The sequence below is a fragment of the Periplaneta americana genome, chromosome 15, assembly GCF_040183065.1.
Source record: "Periplaneta americana isolate PAMFEO1 chromosome 15, P.americana_PAMFEO1_priV1, whole genome shotgun sequence".
NCBI lineage: Eukaryota > Metazoa > Arthropoda > Insecta > Blattodea > Blattidae > Periplaneta > Periplaneta americana.
In genome coordinates, this window is record NC_091131.1 from 65,090,882 (window position 1) to 65,114,419 (window position 23,538).

General features: G+C 38.4%; 1 protein-coding gene across 12 annotated transcripts in view; it reads right to left on the reverse strand.

The window, feature by feature from the left end:
• Positions 1-23,538, reverse strand: part of da (transcription factor daughterless) — a 196,742-nt gene that overhangs the window by 25,609 nt on the left and 147,595 nt on the right. For all 12 annotated transcript variants that reach the window (XR_011336154.1, XR_011336153.1, XM_069847459.1 and 9 more), the window contains 4 exons: positions 6,364-6,448; positions 6,123-6,292; positions 5,749-6,048; positions 4,995-5,255 (listed from right to left, as the gene is read on the reverse strand). Coding sequence is in view for 10 of the 12 variants with exons in the window: in XM_069847459.1 (XP_069703560.1) it covers positions 4,995-5,255; positions 5,749-6,048; positions 6,123-6,292; positions 6,364-6,448 (816 nt within the window). In the remaining 2 variants the exon portion in view is untranslated. The remainder of the gene's footprint in view (positions 1-4,994; positions 5,256-5,748; positions 6,049-6,122; positions 6,293-6,363; positions 6,449-23,538) is intronic.

Here is a 23,538-nt window from a genome sequence, read left to right on the forward strand (position 1 = left end):
GTGAAGAATACAATGCGTGCAGTACTGTGTTGTGTAACTTTCTCCATTCTCCTGTAACTTCATCCCTCTTAGTCCCAAATATTTTCCTGAGAATCTTATTCTCAAACACCCTTAACCTATGTTCCTCTCTCAACGTGAGAGTCCAAGTTTCACAACCATAAAGAACAACCGGTAATATAATTGTTTTATAAATTCTAACTTTCAGATTTTTTGACAGCAGACTGGATGATAAAAGCTTCTCAACCGAATAATAACAGGTATTTCCCATATTTATTCTGAGTTTAATTTCCTCCCGAGTGTCATTTACATTTGTTACTTTTGCTTCAAGATATTTGAACTTCTCCACCTCTTCGAAAGATAAATTTCCAATTTTTATATTTCCATTTCGCACAATATTTCCGTCACGAGACATAATCATATATATATATATATATATATATATATATATATATATATATATATATATATATATACTGTCCCATTATTGTGCACATTAAACATGTATGTATGTTATACACCCGTAAAAAAAAAACAAAAATGTCATACGAACATCTAAATGACTTAGTTGAGTTCTTCACAATGGGTAGTAGTAGTAGAGTTTAAGAAGGGCGCGTCAGCTACTATGGCTATTTGCGCCCTTATCTAAAATTCTTAATATTACAAATACATAAATAATATAATAATCAGAGTGCTAAAAGAACTAAAAAGCGTTGTCACGATAAAACGAGGCACACAAATGCAGTATACATAAGATGATTTCTACAGAATCATAAAAGTGAGCAATTCTACCACACTAGGTGGTATTCAAGACGAACAAATAAAACAATAAAACTAAGGCCACCAGAGATAACTTGTGAATTAAATTTTAAAAGCATAAAATTTTATAAAATATTCGGATGTATAAAGTCCGAAATGTCAACAATGTAAAATCAAATATAAAACAACAAATGTAACCTCCGGATGTAAAGGGTCCGGAGGATAAGTAAAACGGATCAATAAAAAACTAAATCACCTTATCCAAACCTGTATTTGATAAAAATCTCAGAACTGCATTTGTACAATTAAAATCATTTCCAAGAGCGTCACGTAATGTCGGCCGAATTCCATATTGCCTCCGTGCATGGTCATATTTCCTGCAACGCAATAAAAAGTGTTCCACTGTAAGTGGAACATGGCACATATCGCACTCCGGCTGAGGTTCGCCATGTAGGAGATGGCCGTGTCAGATGACAATGGCCAATCCTCAACTGGGTGAGTAAAACCTCCTCGTGTCGCGACGCACTTGTAGACGAATCCCAAACTCGAACAGTATTCTTTATATTTCGTAATTTGTTTCCCTCTTGTGCAGACCATTCTCCTTCCCATTGCCACCATATTTTATATTTCAAGTAGTTTCGAATGTCCTGCCACTTCTCGCGCCAATATACCAGAGAGCCATTCAGTGCGCCAGCCCTGGCTGCAGCATCCGCGGCCTCATTTCCTGCAATCCCTACATGGCCAGGAATCCACACTACTCCTTCACAATGGGAAACAACAAGAATTCTAATGGGGAATGTACTGATATGGGTCTTATTTTGAGGAAGAATTATTGAATTCACATGCTGCTGCTGCTGCGTGTGTGAGTGCATTTATCGAGATCTGAAGTAGCAGCCTGTTATGTGGATAAAGAACTGCTATACCAGCATTCTTCAGCCTTTTTGAACATGTGGCACACTAAAGATGTAATTTAAAATCCCAAGGCACAGTCATATAATCTGAACCAGTGGTTCCTAACTAGAGGTGATTTGTTTCATAAAACATTTAAAATACGATGTTATAAAGGTTGGTCATCATCACTAGGAATGTGTTTAGTTTGGAGTAGGTTTTTGTTTATACAGCTGCACGAGTTAACAAATTAAAGTGGAGTAAATTCAGACCACAGAGCAACGTAGATGAGACTGAAGGCAAGTTTTATGTATATGAAACAGAGAAAATGCTCTTATAACATGAATTGCTCAAAAGAGACTTCTCCCGAGAATTTGCTCTTTTTTGTGTACATCACCTAAGGCCTAATTCCGCCTGTCGGATATCTAAATTCCCGAAACACATACATTTGGGCCTCACATAACCCAAAGGGTATTCATGAAATGCCTTTCACCGACAGAAGATTGGAGTTTGAAGTGCAGTTTCAGCAAGCCAAATGGTGAAGACTTTTTTTTTAACCAGTAAACACAAATCAGCATAACCACATTTTCGAGAAATTTTTTGAGCAGCTGAACAATGCCGAATTGGCTCAGGGTTATTTTCAACAAGATAGCGCAACTTGTTACATGTGAACTTGGTTTCTCCCCTAATCAGAAGTTTCTTTCAGAACCAAGTAATTTATAAGAATTTGCGGCCACCCAGATCACCAGACCTAACATCACCGCATTACTTTTTGTAGAGTTACCTTAAAAATCGAGTTTATCGAAATAGTCCACAAACAGTAATTATTGTTGATTTTGGTAATGCTGTTGGACTTCAAGTTGTCAATTATTGACGATTTGAAGACCAACAGCATCACCAAAATCAATGGCAATGACCAGGGTATACTGCAGTTAGAGTGACCAACCATCTCTCATTTTCAGGGGTAGTCCCGCAATTCAAGGTATTTCAAATCATCATATATGGAAAAGCATTTATCACACTTTTTTCTGTACACAAAATATTATGGCATTCATTAATATGTGCCTGTAATATATTTAGCTTTCCTATACCTCTTTTCTTTTTTTTTTTCATCTTTGCAGTTGGTCATGCTACCTGCAGAAAATTGCCAGAAACATGGAATACTGGGTACAGATATGTCTACATAGAAGAGGAAGTAATTTTCAGCATCTGTTGTGAGGATAAATAATTCTCCCAGAGATACTTTACTCATAGATTTAGAAAATAGCTGCTTGTTCATGGCTACCATCAAATGGAAAGGGGGGAATTACAAAAAAAATTCTGCACTTAATCAGGGATACACTGGCTTCTAGAACATGTCATCCAGTTTCGGGAATGAAATTACAGTTTTGTTGGTTTGAATTATTTATTTTTGTTTCGGTTTACAAACTGAGAGTATGGGTCTATGATAAGAGAAGTACGTAATTAATGCATGCAATATTTGTCTTCACATCAAGCAACATTCGATATTAGATCCAACTCACAAATATTTTCCATTATGGTTCACTCAAAGCGTATCTTATGTGTCTGTTATCAATTTAATATTGTAGAATACACGATTACTAGACTTCGTGGAATTGCCACGAGAATCATCCTGCATTCAAGAAATATAATGAATGATTTTTGAAATAGGAAATATCTAAACATGTAAATACACAATTATTTTATAGTCAGATATATTAACTCTTAAAATTTAATGTAATATACTCGCATCATCCTTGAATATGTCCATTGCAGTGAAGAGTTACGTACATTTTGAGCGACTGCAAAGTGAACCTCCTACAATGGTCACTTAAACAGCTTTTATATTGGGAAAATGTACATTCGACATCACACGATATAATAGGTGCATATTTGAAGAACGGAAAGTCACTACTTTTTAGTACACCAACTTCAGACGTCTTATCGTGACCTGATACTACATAATTTATAATACGAAATTGTGAATAGGCAGAATTTTTAGCAATAATATTTCTCAACTTAAATTTCACTTTTTCTGAAATTAATGAATTGTTATTTTGGATAACGGTTTGTGATATTTTATCCACTATATTAAGGGCTTCTGAGAGTTGTAGTTTAGACGATTGTAACAGAGTGATGCTTTTGGACACGATTTTAAAATTAGAATCAATGAACAGAATATCTTCCAATAGCTGTTCTGAAGGCAATGATTTTACAGCTGCAACAGCAGAACTGTCTGTGCTCTCCAATGCATCAATTACCTCTATTATTTTGCCATAATATTCTGCATAATAATTAACAGCATCTAACCACGTTTCTCAACGGGTCAAGACTGGCTGCGGGGGTAAGGGTATTCCAGGGGCAATTGTTTGGAACAGCAACACTCTCAATGTAGTATGATTGATAGAATTCTTGTCTACACTGAACAAATGTTAAGCTTTGACTATTCCAACCACAGTAATGCAAAAACAAGTGCTTACATAGGTATACATTAGCTGTAGCTGCTTTATCTATTTGGACCGGTCACAACTCGTAACATGAACTGCTTATACTACGAGACCGGGCGGTCGCTCACCTCCTCTATACTACCGTACATCGGCAACCTGATTGCTTGCTGCGTGTGGCAATTCAACGAAGTCTAACGATTACAAATCAAACGTATGTCGAGATATTACTGAGAGGCCACGTACAAGGCTAATTTTATGTGAAACTTCGACACCCTCATGCCCATAGCGAGGAGAGGTGGTGCCATTGGGCATGGTCACACAAGTTACATTGGTTCATGGCCTAACTGCTAATAAAATTACTATTCGGATGTAGGAGAGAATGAAGTTGAAAGATTCACAGAAAAATAATAGAAAAGTGTGCTAACAGCAAATATTACGAGTCATCATAATATGTTACTTCTCTATGCTGCAACAAGGAGGTGACATGATATGTCATAAAAAATGCTTGTCCTGCCACCTATTGCATAGAGTTTTACCTCCAAGTTCTGTGTTAGGTTCACCAGATGCATTCATTCATCTTTAAATGAGAGAAGATTTACCCCTATATTTGAAATTACCTTTGTGATCAGATATCTTTAAACAAACTTCAATACCTGTATGCCTTGCATACTTGAAGCAAAGTAAGAGTTTCTGGTAGCTTATGATTTACATAGCAATACTGCTTAGAAAATAAGCCTTGCAAATTGCCATTTTTGTTGTAAAGTTTCGTTATTATACAACAAAGAACGAAACTCGTGCATATTTCAAAGATGACACTGAAGTGGATAATGATAATGAATGGCAAAAGATGTACTTAAGTAAAACTGTGACTGCACCACTTTCTCGAGCAAAACATGGACTCACCATGTGTATCGTGCGGTCGGGTGCTGCCACACTGGCACTGCTGGGTGTGGGGGCGTAGTGTGGAGAGGTGGGCGTGGCTGTGTGGGGGTGGCTATGGTTGTGTGCGGTGGCTCCGGTGCCAGGTGTTGTGCCCCCAGGGGGCCATGCCCCAGGCCCACTACTGCTGCCTCCTGGCCCACTAGCTGTGAGAGGTGGTGGTGAGCTCACCGGCGTCGATGGGTTTGAACTGTAGCTGCTTACACTCTGATCAGTGGGGTAGATCTGTCAGCAAACAGACATCAGAAATTGGGAACACTGAATACAGAGTGGTTCTTAGCTGAGCCTGCTTAACTATACAAGAACGAAAAATAACAAGAATTTCAACACCTAACCTGGGTGTAATTTATTTGCAAGAAATGTTCTTGGATTTATCACAGTTTTCAGTTACTGGAATTCCAATAGATGTGGATCTTATATTGCAGTCCTTGCCTTTGAAATAAATGCATTATAAAATAATTTAAAATTGACTCTAGTTATTTATGCATAACAAACAGGCATAGTCATGAATAAAATTACAAAATGAAGCTCAGGTCTCTGAACGAAGCAAACATTAAGGCTGAGTGGACTACGTTGTATGACTCAATATAAGGACTTTTCAATGTAGTGCTCTTACAAATTTCTAATGACGTAGTTTTGAACTACGCGATGGCCCATTCCAGAACCAACTTCCTTTCCTTGACACGCTCGACACACACACGTGTTGTCAATTGCTTACTGAGGCCAAGGCTTTGCCGAGTGTGTCGCCAGACGTCTGTGGCTGCGGTACGCCCACCACGGGGCTATGGCTGCCACCACAGTATAGCGCCTGTGCGGGACTCGACGTGGGGACTCCCACGCCGCCGGTTGGAGTAACCTGACCCCCAGGACCGGGACCCGGGCCGGCCACTCCTCCCCCACCCCCCCGGAAACTTGACATGGGGGGAAGACTGGCGGCCGCGGAGGGCAGGAGGGACGAGGGCACCGAGGATGTGGGGTCCTGCTGCACGCCTCCACCAGGGGACATCGCCCCGTAGCCCTGGAACACAAAAAAAAAGTCTGAGCTATGGAACTGATGGCGCGTACAACGTAGGCTGAGAACCGCACACTCACCATTGGGTCGTGTGGCAGGTGCATGGCCGGCGCGGGGAAGCCCGCCTGGGAGAGATGGGAGGCAGGTCCTCCAGAGAGCAGCGACGCCGACGAGCCATACCCCGCGTAGGGACCCGATTGCAGTTGTGCGCCGCCGGACCAGGGATCGCCCGCTCCCGAGCCGCTGCCATCTGCAACACACAACACGTTAGACCCCACACTCACCTCACCCCCCGTAGCAGTCAGTCATCGCCGCACTCACCGATGTAGTAGGAGTCGCCATACAGTCCGGCCGTCTTGGGCGACGTGTAGCGCGGCGAGTCTTGCCCGAACTCGTCCGACCCATACTGTAACACACAAAGCGAGTGGTCAGCTTCACGCACACACACCCAGCACAGCATCGTCTGCCGGATTGATCCGCCGCCGCCTCTTGATTTAGAGGGGAAATCTCGAGCCATAGCGGACATCTGCCGCCACGGCGCCGCCGCGACTTTCATTTTTAGAGTCACTAAGGTGAAGAGGCCGCTTAAGGCCGCTACACACCGCTCGCAAATCCAACACATGCACAGAAAGCTTCTTTCAAGCGAATGACTTCTGATTTTATCAAAATGGAGCGACATTTGTCAAATTGAAAGCGACATCGCCTACTTTCTCAATATATTTACACATTATCAAATCCTGACCTCTAAACTTTTTTTACATTCGCAATCGCCTTACTATTAAACCGAATCAGTTGAAATAAAGAATTCTCATACATCAACTATTTACCTTTTCGGATACTTTGCCACTTGTTCTAGTAGCGTTGAAATGTTCTAGCATCTCAATCCGAAAACTTAATGACGTCTTTTGCTATCGTCTTTTAGATACAATGTACATGTATGCAAATATAAAAAGCGATAAAATTTCAGTCTAATGAACACTATATGAACCCAAGTAATGAAAACTGTTTGTCTTTCATGAAATATGAATAGCATTTTGTGTAATGTGTGCGATTTCTTAAAATAAATAAATACCAAATATTTCAAATGCTTCACATTTCTTTCCTCCTTCCCAGCTTCTGTAAAATAAGTTTAAAACTTCTGATAAGAAATGTTACTTGATATGTAATTTTTCAGTACGATGCCACGTGTCATCATTTCAATGTATATGTTATAAACCATCTTAAGATTCAATTTTTTTTTTTTTTTTTAATTTTGACAATTAGCTTACGCAGAAGTAGCAGCAGCATCAGTAAAATTACTCCATTAATACTTTCTAGTCTAGAATTCCGGGAATTTGTACGGACCGACCAACGGACGCAAAGTCAAGATATAGCTCTCTTGGGCTAAGTCTTGTAACGAAACACCTGATTTCCACAAATCATAGCAGCATCAGTGAAATTACTCCATTAATACTTTCTAGTCTAGAATTCCGGGAATTTGTACGGACCGACCAACGGACGCAAAGTCAAGATATAGCCCCTCTTGGGCAAAGTCTTGTAACGAAACACCTGATTTTCACAAATCATAGACTGTGCTCCAATAAGATCCACTTCACAACACATGCCATTCAACTTCCGGCTCGGCACAAGACTTTTGTTGCGATGATGACGAACTTGCGTAAGTGAGCAGTGTTGCCACATCGTTCCTCCACCTGGTCACTTTCACCTTGCGCATGACGTCACCAAGCCCTGAATATTTGCGCGGCAGCTCGGCCTTGGCGACCACGTGTTGCGTGCTACACACCCCGCCACTCACCGCCGCCGCCATTCAACAGGTAGTCGGCGCTGGCAGCGCTCCCGTGTCCCGAAATAGAGGAATCACCAGGATAACCAACCGGAGGGACCCGCGGCCGCGCCGTGCCGAGCCGTAGGCCGGCACCATGCAGTCTGCCATTCCATGTTAACGTACATTACATGTGTACATTACGTCGATGTGTGAACTACGATTTCGAGCGGACTGTACGCTGAGGTCAGCTGACCCTGGGGGCAACAGTCGAAGGAGACGGAAGGGAGATAAGCAAGATGGCTGCCGGCTAACAAAAGCGTCGCCCACGGTCTGCGTTTCGATTCCCAACATACTTCCCTTCATTAAAGCTACAGTTTAATCAGTGCCGTAGCAGGTTGCCTGCATAAGGTCGGACAGGAGGGAGTTTCTGTAAGGTCCGGTAGATGTCAGATGGCAAGAAAATGTTTTCAAGACTTTTTTTTTTTTGGTATCTTACGATTTAGGAGATGCAATCAGCATAACGATGAGGCGTAGTGAACTGCTGCTATTACTGTGGTACGTTTTTATATCAGTGATAGACAAGGCTAAGAGAAGAAACAGGAAGGAAATCAAAAGCGATTACATTAGGTGTTCTGATCTTGTAGGGAAGAAGATATGAGTACATGAGCTCAAAGCTCGTTCACTAAAGGAACGTTAGATTTTGTTTGTGATCGGGCACTAGATCACAGAGTACAGACTCCCTAATCACATAGCTGAGCCGCACCTCGCTGGTCCACCGTCAGAAGAGCGATTAGCTCACTCTCATCAGCACTACGAACCCGTGATACAATGAGTTCCGCTCCGACCTTTTCCTGCCTTCGGAGTCAAGCTCAGGAGTGTGGGAAGTTACGTTCATCCTATCTAGGTCAAGGTAGAGATTGGAATGAATTTGGGCTGTAATTTATTTCAGTGCTCATCCCAACATAATTTGGTATCTGAAAAAACTAGAGAAAAACTATTACTGCGAAGAATGAGTTGGTCTCTGTAAAATGGTCAACTGTCAAATTTAGGGATGAAGTAAAATAGCACAGGTTATAAAAAATGAGAAGTGAATAATTACAGGAGTCTTCTTTCTTATATATACCACATATTCTAGTTCAGTGGTATTCAGTCTCTTTTGATAGCGTACCCCCAAAATATATTTGTACTCCCAAATTGGTTTTTCACTGCAAACCCAGCATTCCCCATTCTTTTCTAATTTCTCTTTTTTTTTTAGTCCCCGCATATGATCCATTTATCTTAATGTCGTCTATCACCTGATATTATCTTCTTCTGCCCCGTACTCTTCTCCCGTTTACCATTTCTTCTAGTGCATCTTTCAGTATGCAGTTTCTTCTCAGCCAGTGGCTCAACCAATTCCTTTCAATGATTATTATTATTATTACACAGTAGTTATTGATGCAAAAATAATAGCAATGATTTACGTAAAATGTTATTCAAGCAAGGAAAAACAAGAGTTTATATTTCAAAAGAAACTATAATAATTGCAATAATCATCAACAAATATAATAAAATATATATGCCAGCATTTTTACATACGTAATCAGTGGGATGCGTACCCCTTGAGACAACCCCGCCTACCCCTGGGGGTACGCGTACCATAGATTGAATACCACTGTTCTACTTGCTTACGTCGACTCTTTGAGTCGTTCTCTCATTCACAATTTTTAAGCCCTTTCACGACGGCGCAGAGCGGAGTGAAACAAGTGGCTCTCGGACTAGAAACGCACACAACTATTCAGTCTATTCAAAAATGTCTTGCCATAACGGAAGAATCTTGCATTTCTTTTTAATTTTCTTCTTCCACTTCAACTTCACTGTACGTCAATCAGTCCACCTCGCTTCACAACATTTACTCGGCATCTGTGACTTGGTGTACGACGCCGTTTTTGTACTGCATGGATTATGAATTCGGAATCCGTGAAATTACTCTATAAAATAATGGCACTTCAAGTGTCAACAACAATCGATACAGAAATTCTGGCTGCATTAATGGATTCGATCCGAATCTCTTGATGATTATGATTTTGATTGTTAAATAAAATGATTTTCTATGAAAATTTTTCGAAATAAGCTGCAATCTTATTAAATTTTTCTCAATTTTACCGATCACAAAACAAGGATCGAGCGAGTTGGCTCAGACGATAACGTTTGAAATTCGTATTCGAGAGGTCCCGGGTTCAAATCCTGTGGCCGACCAATTTAAATGTGGTTTTTCATGCCCCCCCCCCCCCAGTCACAAAGGCAAATGCCGAATTGGAAATTTACATACTATGATTCATCACCGCCTCAATCACCAATATCATAAACATTAATCACAATCTAAAATCAGTTACATGAACACGTGTTATAGATATACACAACAGAAACAGGAACTTAACAACAGTAACAACAGCCTACTGATATACCAAAAGATCCTACACGCGATATGACTACAGCGTGTATAAACAAAAGCAAATAATACCGAATGATGCAATAAAGGCTGTTTCATTACAAAAATGTCCGTTTTCGAGAACAGATATGCTTATGCATATCATATGGAACACTTCAAACGAACCTCGTAAGGAACGAAACTAACACAAATTACTTCGGATCAAATTAAGCTGTTTAAAATGTAAACGAAAGAATAACGTGCCCGTACATGATACTTGCGCGAATTATAAACAAATGCTTATAGTTATTTATCATCATGGAGTGGGAAAATTTTATAATAATTATAATATAATATAGTCGTTGCTCATTCATTATAAATTGTGACCGACAAATGTCGAGGGCGTTATCCACTAAAATAAAAGTAGATAATAAATATACAGGTCTATTTAAAATAAATATATATCGAGTCGAAAATGTCAAAACACGCAATGTCCTAGATCTCAAAAGAGTTGCAAATTGTAATCTTCAGATTCACAGTAATCATCATTTTCTGAGAAGAAAACGATTAATGAGCTCTTGTCGAAAACTCCCCCCCAAATGCCCACCTAGAGCTACACAGCTGTCCATACTAATCAGATTGCAAAATCGATGCTTGAGTAAAAGACTATGGACAAAATGTAGTACACTCAGGCCGTGAATAGATACTGCTCACTCGGCTCGCAAAGGGGGTTGAGTACACAAGGCCAACTCGCATGTCACATGACAGCGCAGGCATTCGCGGAAGAAGCGGTCAACTACTCTAGTACGTGCAATTTTCCTTTAATTAGACATTACAAGTAAGTTTTCATATCCGTATTGTTAAACCAGGTAGCTGATTGTTTATCTTCGCCTATCTGTTGTACACAATTTGAGGAAAGGTTTCCGTATGAGTTCGTTAACAGTTCCCTTGCGAAGCTCAAAACAGGGACTTCACATAATTTGCTGATACTTCGATCATTACGATGGCAATGATGCCGCCATTCAGCTGCTGTTTCGTCAATTTATTTTTCTTGCTCAAAGTATTTATAAAACAGGAAAGTAGGTAAGTCAACTCGGTTTTTTGCACCCTAATACTCTTTAGACAGCGAAACTTAAGATAATGCTGCTTTCATTTTTTTAGGCTTTTTTTTAAGCCAAGACCAAAAACTTTGTCGGTCGTATTTTATGACAGCCTGTACATACAGACCTACCGCACTTCAAAGAATCACTGTCTCTCTCTCATTAACATTTACACAATTAGTTTGGAGCAAATGTAAAATGACGTACAGAATGAAAATATAAAATGGCAAAGTACAGTAGCCTACATACGATTTGCAGTGCACCATTATACCTGACTTCTAACAAGAGCCGGGAAGCGCAATTTTTCATCGCAACACAATATCTGAGGGCGCATATGCTTGCAGCCCATAAACGTGACAAAGTGTCCCGCGCGCGCGGTTATTAAATTTTTTAATGGGCAGGAGCTCTGACCCGATCCATCAGCAATCAGCTCCATGTTCTGTGCACAGACAGTACATCTCCCCACACACAGAGACGCCCTTTACGGTCGCAGTAAATATTTAATTCCCAGAACATCCCCGGAGAGGCAGCAATTCCCTCGAGACAGGGAAGCCAATCCTCTTAAAAAAAAAAGAACAAGAAAGAGATGAGGCAGCAGGCGTGCCAACTGAACCGACAAATAATACTGTGGGTTGGTCGATACCTGGCGTCACACCCTGTAGCGTGTCGAAGCCACGCGCGCACATCGCAGCGTGTACATGACGCGCGCTGACGGTCGAATCGATACCATAATAAAAACAACAGCCGCGGGCCGCGAGTGGTCACCTCCACGCGCTGCGAACACTCCAAACAAATCGCGCAGTGCATAGCAGCGAATTGACTAATCCGTCAGCCGGTCACGCTGCATGCAGGAGCGGCATAAAACAAGGAAAATAAGAAATAACGAAAGAAATAAAAAAGAAACGACAATGAAAAAGGATTGAAGAATGGAAGGAGGGAAGAGAATAGCAAAAACAGGTAAAAATAAAAAAAGAGAAAAAGCTAGGAAGGAGGAAAAAAGTGATAGAAAGAAAATAGTAAATTGAGTAAAGAGTACATAAAAAAGTAATGGAAAAAATTAAATAAATACAGAAGAAAGCACATGCCGAATGAAAAAATAAAAATGGATCCAACAAAATAAATGAGAAGAGAAACAAAAATGAAGATAGGAAACAAAAAAGGACCAAACAAAAAAATACAGAAAAGTGAACAACTGAAAACAGAAACTGAACGAAAGAAATGGAGAAATAAACACAGTAGGGAAAGATCCATGTGCCTGTGCTGCAGCAAACGTGTCTCGCTAATCGAAACACAAAACAAACTCCTACAGGTTGACTCATCAATCAGGAGGGGCACTGGGGAATGGCCTGCAGGGACACTTTCCCTACCAGTTGATAATCAAAATACAAGTGCCAAGTTTCGTCAAAATCTGTACACGCTCCGTCCCGCGCCACAACTTGTGTAAAGAAACAGAAGACTACGGGGTGGGGAGACGCTATTGAATACTAATCTGGCACTGGAGTCACATGGCGCGAGCGGCCAAAGTTTTGACGGTCATCATAATGTAAACCTCGTTTGCGCGTCGCCATGGGAACGGGCTTGGCACTGACATCTTGCGTCTCTCTATGCAACTATGAAAGAACGTAGGATTGGGGTGCCGCCATCTTGCAATTTTTTTTCTCGTAAAAATGTCCTCAACAAAAGTTATTTATGTTCCATTCGTCAGGAATGCGCGCGGTGTCAACAGGACGAGTCCACCAAACAAAAAGCACGCGGACTTGAGTATGCTGAAACTGCACTCTTTCGTCAGCCGTGATAAGTACCGAAATACGTATGTACGTAGCCTTACTTACTTACTTACAAATGGCTTTTAAGGAACCCGAAGGTTCATTGCCGCCCTCACATAAGCCCGCCATCGGTCCCTATCCTGTGCAAGATTAAGCCAGTCTCTATCATCATACCCCACCTCCCTCAAATCCATTTTAATATTATCCTCCCATCTACGTCTCGGCCTCCCTAAAGGTCTTTTTCCCTCCGGTCTCCCAACTAACACTCTATATGCATTTCTAGAACCGCCCATACGTGCTACATGCCCTGCCCATCTCAAACGTCTGGATTTCAAGTTCCTAATTATGTCAGGTGAAGAATACAATGCGTGCAGTTCTGTGTTGTGTAACTTATGTACGTAGCCTACTTAGTTTAATTAAATAATTAGTTAATTAACTTAACTATTTTAGTTAAACACGCTTTAGTTATATACAACACTATTTAATTTAGTAATTTCGTTATACAGGGACATCATTTTATTTTACTTCAATTTTATTGTACCTGAGTTTTTTAATGTACTTCACTCCCATCCCTTCTACTAATGAAGTTCCACCTGTCCTCCACACAGAACCAAGGCCGCATATAGTAAACAGCACTGAGTTAGTGAGTATAGTACGTTCCAGAAATATGTTCGCATTTTCCAGTGACGAAAGAGCTTTCAATATTGAATCATATTTTCGCACAGGTACTGTCCGTTTACGTATGTCGCATCCCGATTTCCCCCACCTGCTTCTGCTCCCCCCTCTGTAAAAGCTGGGCTGTATTAGCTCTTTTCTGAAAACATTAATTTCTGTTAGGAATTGGACGTTTACGTAATATTATACAGCTATTTAAAATAACTTAAATATAAGGACCTCGTCAAGTAATTAACTGTTACGCGATTTCCTCTCTTTCTACGATCCTGCGGCATAACCACTTCGACGGACAGTAGATAGCATGTCTGAGTAATTTTATCTGTGCGGGTCGGGCAGAAGTGAAGATTGAATTTACAGTACGTAAGGTACTCTTTTATAGAGTAGGTACAGAATTATTTCAACAGAAGTTACTAGTACGAAGGACGAAACTGGCAATTGGAATTAGATGCAATAGTCCATAGTGCGATAATATGCACAAAAGAACTGAAGCCTGTATCGAAATGAACGGCCACCATTTTCAAAAATGTGTTTAAATATTCATATTATGATTATTTTTTAATTTAACTTCTTTCTCTATATTGTACGCTAATGTACTGTAGACAGTATAATATACACTGCATAATGAATACGTTCGTATGGGTAACTCAGTTCGTGAGTAAAAACACTTATTCTTAATACAGTACTGTATTTTGATTAAACAAAAACCTAATGAAAATTATCGAACTCAAAATCGCGATATTTCCTAGTTTACGTAAGTGGATGAACTACTTTCTTCCCTCCTATACCTAGTAGAGTGATTTGTTTGTGTTTTACGTCAGTATCATCGAACTACAGTCGTGGAAGGAGACAGCAAACTGTGTTTCCGGTTCTCTAAAAGTACAGCCAGGTTAATATTAAAAATGTTAGTAAAAATAAAATGATGTCCCTGTATAAGGTGACCATATTCCTCAGAGTCGACGCTGGGACTAAATGGGTAACTACCGCAGGAACCCCTTCTCGGTAATTTTGTTGGTCAAGTACAAATATTATTCTACACGCGGCCATAACTGCGTCTTGCTTCTTCTATAATGCTTCTGCATTTACAGTGGCATCAACATAAATATGAGCCATGAAAACGCGAATAATCTTATGATAGTAAAACGGATTCAACAATGTCACATTATATTATTAAATGCAATAGCATCATACCTAACATGCTAGAACTAGTGACTGATTTTTTTTAAATTGGGTTTACTTGATGAAATGTGATATGTGTACTGTACTGTATTTTATTACGTCCATTTATAAATGTGTAGTCTGAACATATTAGCTTGCTTTGTCAACAATAGTTATAATTTATTTTCTTCACAGTACAATCCAACAATGTTCACTAGTAATTGTGCACTATAATTGAAGCTAACGGCAGAATGAATTAAAGAAAGTAAATAATTAGGCTTACATTCAAAGGCATTGTACAATGGTACCTACGTCATGACACAAGTTTTTTCCTTACCCATTTCAATCTAACGCTAACGTCCTAACTCTGCCTCTACTTACAACCAGGGAGCGAAACTTGTTGCCCGATGAAACAGGTTTGCTGTTACTTTACTATAGGTACGGGTTTTTTACTTGCGCATGAATAGTCATGCTCAACGATGGAGAGGGCTAGGCAGAGACCACAGATTTCCACATAATGACATCAAGCGTAGAATGAATATAGTAATTTCTAATAAAGTAGGGGAGTCGGTAAGCAAATTAATTAACCATTTTAGTCTGGACTTAAAGACTAAAATACAAGAATTATTTAGGCATGTCAGTAAACTAGTGATTTAAAAAATACGAGTTACATGATTCATATTCATTGTTTGTAAATTCAAATGAATTAGTCAATCCAACAAATATTGTACAGATAAATGTTGATACTGTTAATGCAATCATAGAAAGGGTTAAGGGGTTAAGTACAGCTTACAGCAGTAAAATTTTTGGAAATATTCAACATTTTCTTCCTCCATTACTGTATCTTGTACAATAATGAAAATTGGTATGTATAAAACACTGTCCTTCTGCTATATGAAAAAAATATTTTTACGATTTAAAAAAAAATACTTTTTTTCAAAATTCAAAATGTTGGCAGTTCACTGTGCAGTGATAAAGCGTTTCTCTCATAACTCAAACATTTGTTAACTTTCTCATGTTCTCTCTCTTTTATTTATTTATTTATTTATTTTTTTTTTTGCTGAAACTCATGTTTACAATATCATCCTCTTTCACTACATTCCTTAATAAATAATATTATTTTTTATTTTATGTAATAGAAAATACTGATATTTGACCATTTTTTTAAATTAATTTTATTTTTTATCAGACAATCTATCAAAGGCAGAGAAGTGATCTTGCATCATATTTTAGATATGACATGCATAAATACACACAACAAATTTTATCACAGAATGTTGGATAGTTTTTTAGTTATGTGAGAAACGCTCCATCACTGCACAGTGAACCGAATTTTGGAAATAAAAAAAAAAAGAGTAATTTTTTTTTAAATCGTCAAAATGCTTTTTTCATATATCAGAAGGACAGTGTTTTACAAATACTAATTTTCTTTATTGTACAAAATGTTCAATATTTTCCAAATTTTACTGTTGTACGCTGTACCTAACCTCTTAAAACAATGAGTTACTTCAAGAACATAAGAAGTACTGATTGCAATGTAGCATTTGCTATTTTGAAAGAAATAGTTTTGAAACAATCATCCAACACTTTCAATGTTAAAGTTGGCGTGATTGAGGCATTACGAAATTTCATGTTGAATTACCCTGAATTTACACCTGCTGTGTTGAAATGTCTCTCTTACTTTTTCACGTAAAAATCTCTTTCCAATCTATAGGAAATTATTGTGATTATCTTACAATTAATTAGGGATTAAACGCGAAATATAATATTTTTATCGCGATTTTTTTTTTCGAAGTTAATACGGAATTCTGTGGTCTCTAGCCCATGATGTGAGTTACTCGTCGCAGTTGTTATCACATTTTGTTTTAGAGCATTGCTCAACTGTTCGTACAAGAAACAACTGTGAAGATGAATAGTGAAAATAAAATAAATGCGTGACACAACAGCTCCAAGGTCGACCAACCGATAGCTGGCCTTACGTCCATATCCCGTAGCAGAAGTGGACGATCATCCAAATTGTACGTGGCAATATGTGGTTAGCCATCCCCCTCCCCTTTCCGTAGTTATAATTAACTGTTTTCGAAACCGGGTTTCCCCGCTCCTCACTGTAGTTCCCCAAATTCATGGTGATGCAGAATGGGCTCCGGTCTCATGAATCCTATAGATTCAAAATCCCTTATATCCACTTTCACAAATTAAAGAAATTTAACAGTAAATTGTGCCAAATAAAGAAAATTTTCAACCTAACAGTGACTTTTAACAAACCTTTTGCTTTAAATTCAGTGGCTTTTTGAATTCAAACTATATAAATAATTAGAATTCATTCTTAGCAAGCAATATGTGGGCATAGCTCAATTATGAACAAAATGGTCTTTAGGGGGTTTTGAATCTAGAGGATTCTCATTCACTGGTCAAAAATTTCATGAGAAAATTTCTTCCCTCGCGAGGACTCGAACCAGTGTTCATTATGGTACCGCTAGTATATTGTAACAGCAAAGTACAGCGTTTTAGACCACGCGGCAACAATGCGGGACGATGAACATTATAGAAAACAGAAAATACAAAATAATAATAATAATAATAATAATAATAATAGCGAGAGAGACTAATTTCAAGTATGGCAGTTACGCATTTATGATTCGTTAAAAAATCTTACACAACTTAAAATAGAAATACTGGCACAAAAAACATACAATGAAAAAAAAGCATGCATGATCAGAAGTAATGTTAACAAACACAATTTGGAACGGATCTATTTCGTCAAATAAATAAAAAAGATCATGAGAAACTGCTATGTTAAGTGTGCTAAGACGAGAAATTAGGATATTAAACATTTCAATTATTTGCAGGACTTCATCGACGGATGTATTGCAAAATTCGTCACTGTGGTAAAGAATATTCATACCGCATATTTCGTCCACATCCAAGACAAAACATCGCAGCATCAAAATCAGCTGTCACTTTACGAAATCTTTATAACAGCATAAAGTGGATCTAATCCTCTTATAACATATTTAACATGGTCCACTGCGTAATGTCACTAATTTCAAAATTGTGCTTACAGTTCGAAATGACATTTTTAAGTTTAGAAATTACTAATAAACTATTACAAGCGCTGATAAAATATTAAAGTAAGTTCTATGACAATCTTGCAACAATTTATATCTCCAATACGAGTATACTATAGTTGGTAAAACCGGTTGTAAAAGAGGGGGGACCTGGAAGGAGGCATTTGCTTGGTCTGCTATTCAATCTGAATCACTAGTTCTGGACAATCCCCAAGCTACACGCAAAGATGCTTGCACTAACCAAACCCCTTTCAAAAGATTTTCCAATCTAAGTTATTATTTCCACATAAATTTAAACGTGTTATCAATGTCCACTTACTGGATACAACTTCTATGTCTCATTTTCCTAAAAAGAAAATATATACCGGAAGAGAAATCCTTGCCTGAGAGTATTGTACGGCGCGATTGCGTGCACGTACTTCTGTAAGTTACACTAAACGCTCGAAATCATTGATTAAATTCTCTCTGATTTTTTTTAAGTTCACCTACTAAGTATGGTTTCCTCTCATACACTTCTGCTTTTAAACTTTTCCACAGAAAAGAAAGAAAGAAAAGAATAGGCCTAAGTGCTAAAAGAATATACAATTATTTTATTATAGGACCTATGTACGTTTTACGCATTATGAAACAGATCCGTTCCTTTAGGCCTGCATATATAATTTTTCCAACATATATAATTTTTTCTATAGCCATGTCGTTTTTCTTCAATATTAAGTAATCAGTCTCACCTGTGAGTTTATTCTACGGAATAAAAAAGAAAATCGTGTGACTATTCTTGAAGTTGTGCGGCACTATATATTTTTGACCTAAAAAATAATCCGTTGATTTTTCACTAAAATCATTATATTTAATGTGAATCAATCCGCAATTAAGTGACTGAATATGAACAAAATTCGTCCAGTAGTTTAGGAGAAATAGCCGTACATAGCTCGATACTATATCAAGGACGCTAAAAACGTATATTTTCGGAAAATTCCGAAATTGAATTTTTGCAATACTTTTTTCTATGACAAAGTCAATAAAAAATTAACACACATTATTCTGAGGATCTTGGAGGCTGCAAATTTCATTATGTGCGTCTCGCAATGCAATCATCGAATGAAAGTTTCGGGAACGGATTCTAATAATTTACCTTGGGCAGCCTCCTCTTTCGTAAAGATGAAAAATTGCTTTGTGCGCCTGAAATTAGCAACGCGAAAGGCGCAAGGTAAGCATGTCATCGCATCCGCGCGCAACTCGGATGTGAGGCTAAGCTGTGGCGAATGCCGCTTGGGTCGGTTAACTGTAGAGTTTTATTTTTTCCGAAGTTTTCCCTACTCAAGTAGGCCTAATCCTAGGATATCATTAATGTATTGGACTTGTCCGACTTATCTCAGCAAAAAACCATCTCCAATTCCACCGACTGCTAGACAGCTTCGCAGTTGATATAGCGTCATTAAATAACATACTAAAAAACGGATGACGAACGAGCAAAAGGAATGTAAATTCGAAGCGCAGAAAAGATTTACCCTGTCTGGCTCCAGAACAGCTGTTATGGTTTCGTATGCGGTGACGTCACGCCAATGAAACGACTTTCTCGAGTCACGATTTTTTGTTCTAAAACTATATGTCTTTTACACAGTAAAATTTTCAAATATATAATAAGATGTCATCACATTTCTCACTATCGACAGAAAATAAAAACCATGCATATTCCTTGGTCACTGAATAACAGGGGATGTGTGCTGTGAAGTTATATTCAATATAACATGAATAATTACTCTCTTCCTCAGTCGTTTCGACACAAATGGATTCAATATTAAGGTAATGTACAAAAGTTTATGCTATGTTTAAAAAATCTTCGCCTATAATCAACAAATCGAAATATTTAATAACAGAGGATATGTTTAAGATAACGAAACTATATAACAACGTCCGATTTAATCTTCAAGGAGTGAAAGAAAGACATATAATTGACTGTGGGTGTATTATGTCTATAATACATTGCCACTTCTTATGGATGACTGTGGCGTTAGTCTATTATAGGCTTTGCAAATAAGATATGACAGAGGTCGCAACTCTGTGACAGTTGCATGTGTCTGTCCTACTCCAAGTGTCGAGTAACACTGATGATGTACCTCCGATGTTACGATTGTAGAGACATTTTCAAATCTCATGCTAATTTTCAGTACTCAGAAGTTGTTTTTGGCTATTAATAGTATAAAATCACGTTGAATTATTTTTACGATGAAAACCAACGTCACGGACTGCTGATTCTAACTACAAAAATTCAACATTGCCAGTTTCTCCAAGAATATGTTTTAAGGAATGTCTCACAAATGCAAATTCGATGTACAAGACTACTTCATTTTCACTGACTACCCTCGTCTCCTGTTTACTCTGTCGTTAAACAATTACCGGTATCTTGCCTGCGACCGATTTCAGGCCGCAGTTGAAAAGAGCAGAATGCCAACAAAAAAGAAGCCTCATCAGGCAGGACATTTCTGTAAACTCTGTGGCCATAACATCGTTCAGAATATTCAAAATGATTACAAAGTGGACTTTAGCAACTTAGTATTGAAAAAAGACTGAATCATTAATTCATTCAGTGTTCTGCCCAAGTGCAGACCTTTCACTGCAAACCCAGCATTCTTCAATCTGTCCTATTATCTGCCTTCCTCTAGTCTCCTCATATCCATATAGCTTAATGTCGTCTATCATCCGATATATTCTTCTGCCCCGAACTCTTCTCCCGTTCATCATTCCTTCCAGTGCATCCTTCAGTAGATAGTTTCGTCTCTGCCAGTCACCCAGCCAATTCCTTTTTCCCCTCATCAGTTTCAGGGTCATTCTTTCTTCACCCACTCTTTCCAACACACCTTCATTTCTTGTTCTGTCTGTCTATTTCACACACACCATTCTTCTCCATATCCACTTTTCAAATCCTTCTAGTCGTTTCTCTTCACTTCGTCGTTATGTCCATGTTTCTGTCCCTATACAATGACACACTCCACACAAAGCACTTCACCAGTCTTTTCCTTAGTTTTTTTTCCCAAAATTCCGCAGAAGATACTTATTTTCATATTAGAAGCTTCCTTTGCCATTGGTATTCTCCTTTTGACTTCCTGATTGAAGCTGTCCACTTGCCCTACTGTCTCATTAGAATATGCACGTTTACCTTCTTTATTTTTCTTCCGATAACATTAGTCTTCGTCTTGTTTGCAAATTCATCATCCCATCTGTCATTTAGCTCCAGTAGCATAACCCTTAGTATCGTCTCATCTTCTGCTAGCAACGCCATATCATCATTATATTAATACTTAATTGTGTTTATGAGGCAAATCTAACATTGGAACCGGCTGTAAATTTAATCCCAGTGATGTTATATGACCACCACCAACACCATCTTGACGCTTATAGTCCACGAAGAGCATTGACCAAAGCCCATTTTCGAGCTTTTTCTTGACTTTATAAAGTACACTATGACTGTGACACGTATTCGTTTGATACTAGCGATTTCCAAAGGCTATATTGGTGACAAGCATTCCATTGCCGACACTTCTGCATAACCTTTAAGATACGGTTTAGCCGTTGCATTCATTACGGTTGGCTTGCTTGTTGCATTCATATCAAATTGCGCGGGTACTGAATTGGAACTGTGGACGTTACGTTGTAAGACATTTGAGTAAAAGTTATTTGTTATTAGTTAGAAAAAAAAAAGTATTCTAAATCTAAAGTAGGCCTACACATGTTGAATTTATGCCGACAACTGTACCGTTTTAATCACAGTTCAGAAAACATGGCCAGGCACTTTATGTTTCCATGGTTGTATAACATAAATCTCCCCTGGGATCAAATCCAGCATGAGTCGTTGGTGGTCTTGTTACCATGCTGACCGCTAACCCGAGACTTGTGAGTTCAAACTCGACCAAGGGCTCTTTTTTTAATAGCGATAAAATTCTTGGCGTGGAGGGAGCAAATCTGGAAGGCCCGTGTCACAGATTTACGGTACGTGGAAAAAACCTGTCCATGATAGAGGACTTCAGGCAGAATTTGACGGACGTTCTCGTCCACGTTGAATTACAGGTTTAATACTACTACTCCTTCACCTAACAGCGGCGAGTAGTCTTCATTATATTCCCTTGTATCCGTTGGGCTATGAAGAGTGTGATCCCAAAACGCGTTAAGTCCATTTTTATGAAAGGACTGGGTTATGTTTTTATCCACTGGTCTACGGACTGATCGAATTTTCAAGAGACATACACAATAACAAACGTTTAGACAAGGATTGGAGTTGTTTTGGAAGAAAAGCTTAGAATATGACAGAGGTCTCATAATCATATAGGTAGGCTATATGTATAAATCATAAAAACGACCAAATGGACTGAACGGGTTTTGGGATCACACTCTTCAATTACATCTAATGTGTGTCAGCCGCAAAGTTTTTAGATTTAGCCTAACGTCTGTCTTTATGTTTGATTGTTTTCAATGCTTCGTGGCAGACTCAATTTAAGTACGATGTTTAAAAGTGATCAACTATAAAAGAGAATAACACAAGTACACTGCATCAAGTCTATCATATAAGAAGGAAAAGTTGCTACGTTCTTTTTAAAGCCTTGGTTTTTCTGAATCGACTAATGCGAGTTGCGGAAGATAGTGCGTGGTTTCTATGGCTGCGAGATGCGCAGACCTCGAATCTCGCAGCCATAGAAACCACTCACTATCTCTCGTGTAGTCCGGATTTGTGCGAGGCGGGCCTTGCACCTCGAACGTCGCATGCGTATTGGGAAGACCAGCTAACTTAATACCGTAAGGGTGAAACCTAACCATTTTTCCCCCCCCATTACTACATATGCTAGTGGATTATGGTGATTTTCTAGTTTGAAGGTTGAATTTTCTTTTGCCAACTTCGTTTCGAATTGCGGTACTGACAAATACTACAATTGGTAGTGTTTTTGTAACTGTAACTGTTGGTAGCAGTGACAAGTATTTTTCGGTACTGGCTTCTCACAAAACTAAATTCTACTAGATTAATGAATCGGTTACTGGAAGATAGTGAAATTAGAACTTATTCCTAATTAATTAATATTAGTATTAATATTAATACATAAAGTGATTTCGCAGTTATGTATCATACATTTTTTCAATGACAGACGTGGAGTTGCAGAAATAATAATAATAATAATAATAATAATAATAATAATACAAATGGGTTTTATTATCATAATCCCCTGTGTAAGTGTAACATTACTAAGCAATTTACAAACAAATGAAATCTTTAAAAAGGTGTCTTAGAAGTGAAATTACTTATAGCTTTTAAGGAGCAAAATTATTTTTGTAAGTTGATTTATTATTATTATTATTATTATTATTATTATTATTATTATTATTATTATTATTATTTCAGTTTTAGCCTATTTGTATTATCCATTTCCTTATCAATTTCAAAAGATAATCAGAGGTTCATTCGAATTCCAATCAAAAGTCAATTGGTTATTAATTTATCTACCTTTAGGAAGTATATGTACGCTGGAATTTTTGAAATGCAGTGACAATAATATAATTAATTGGTCTTGGA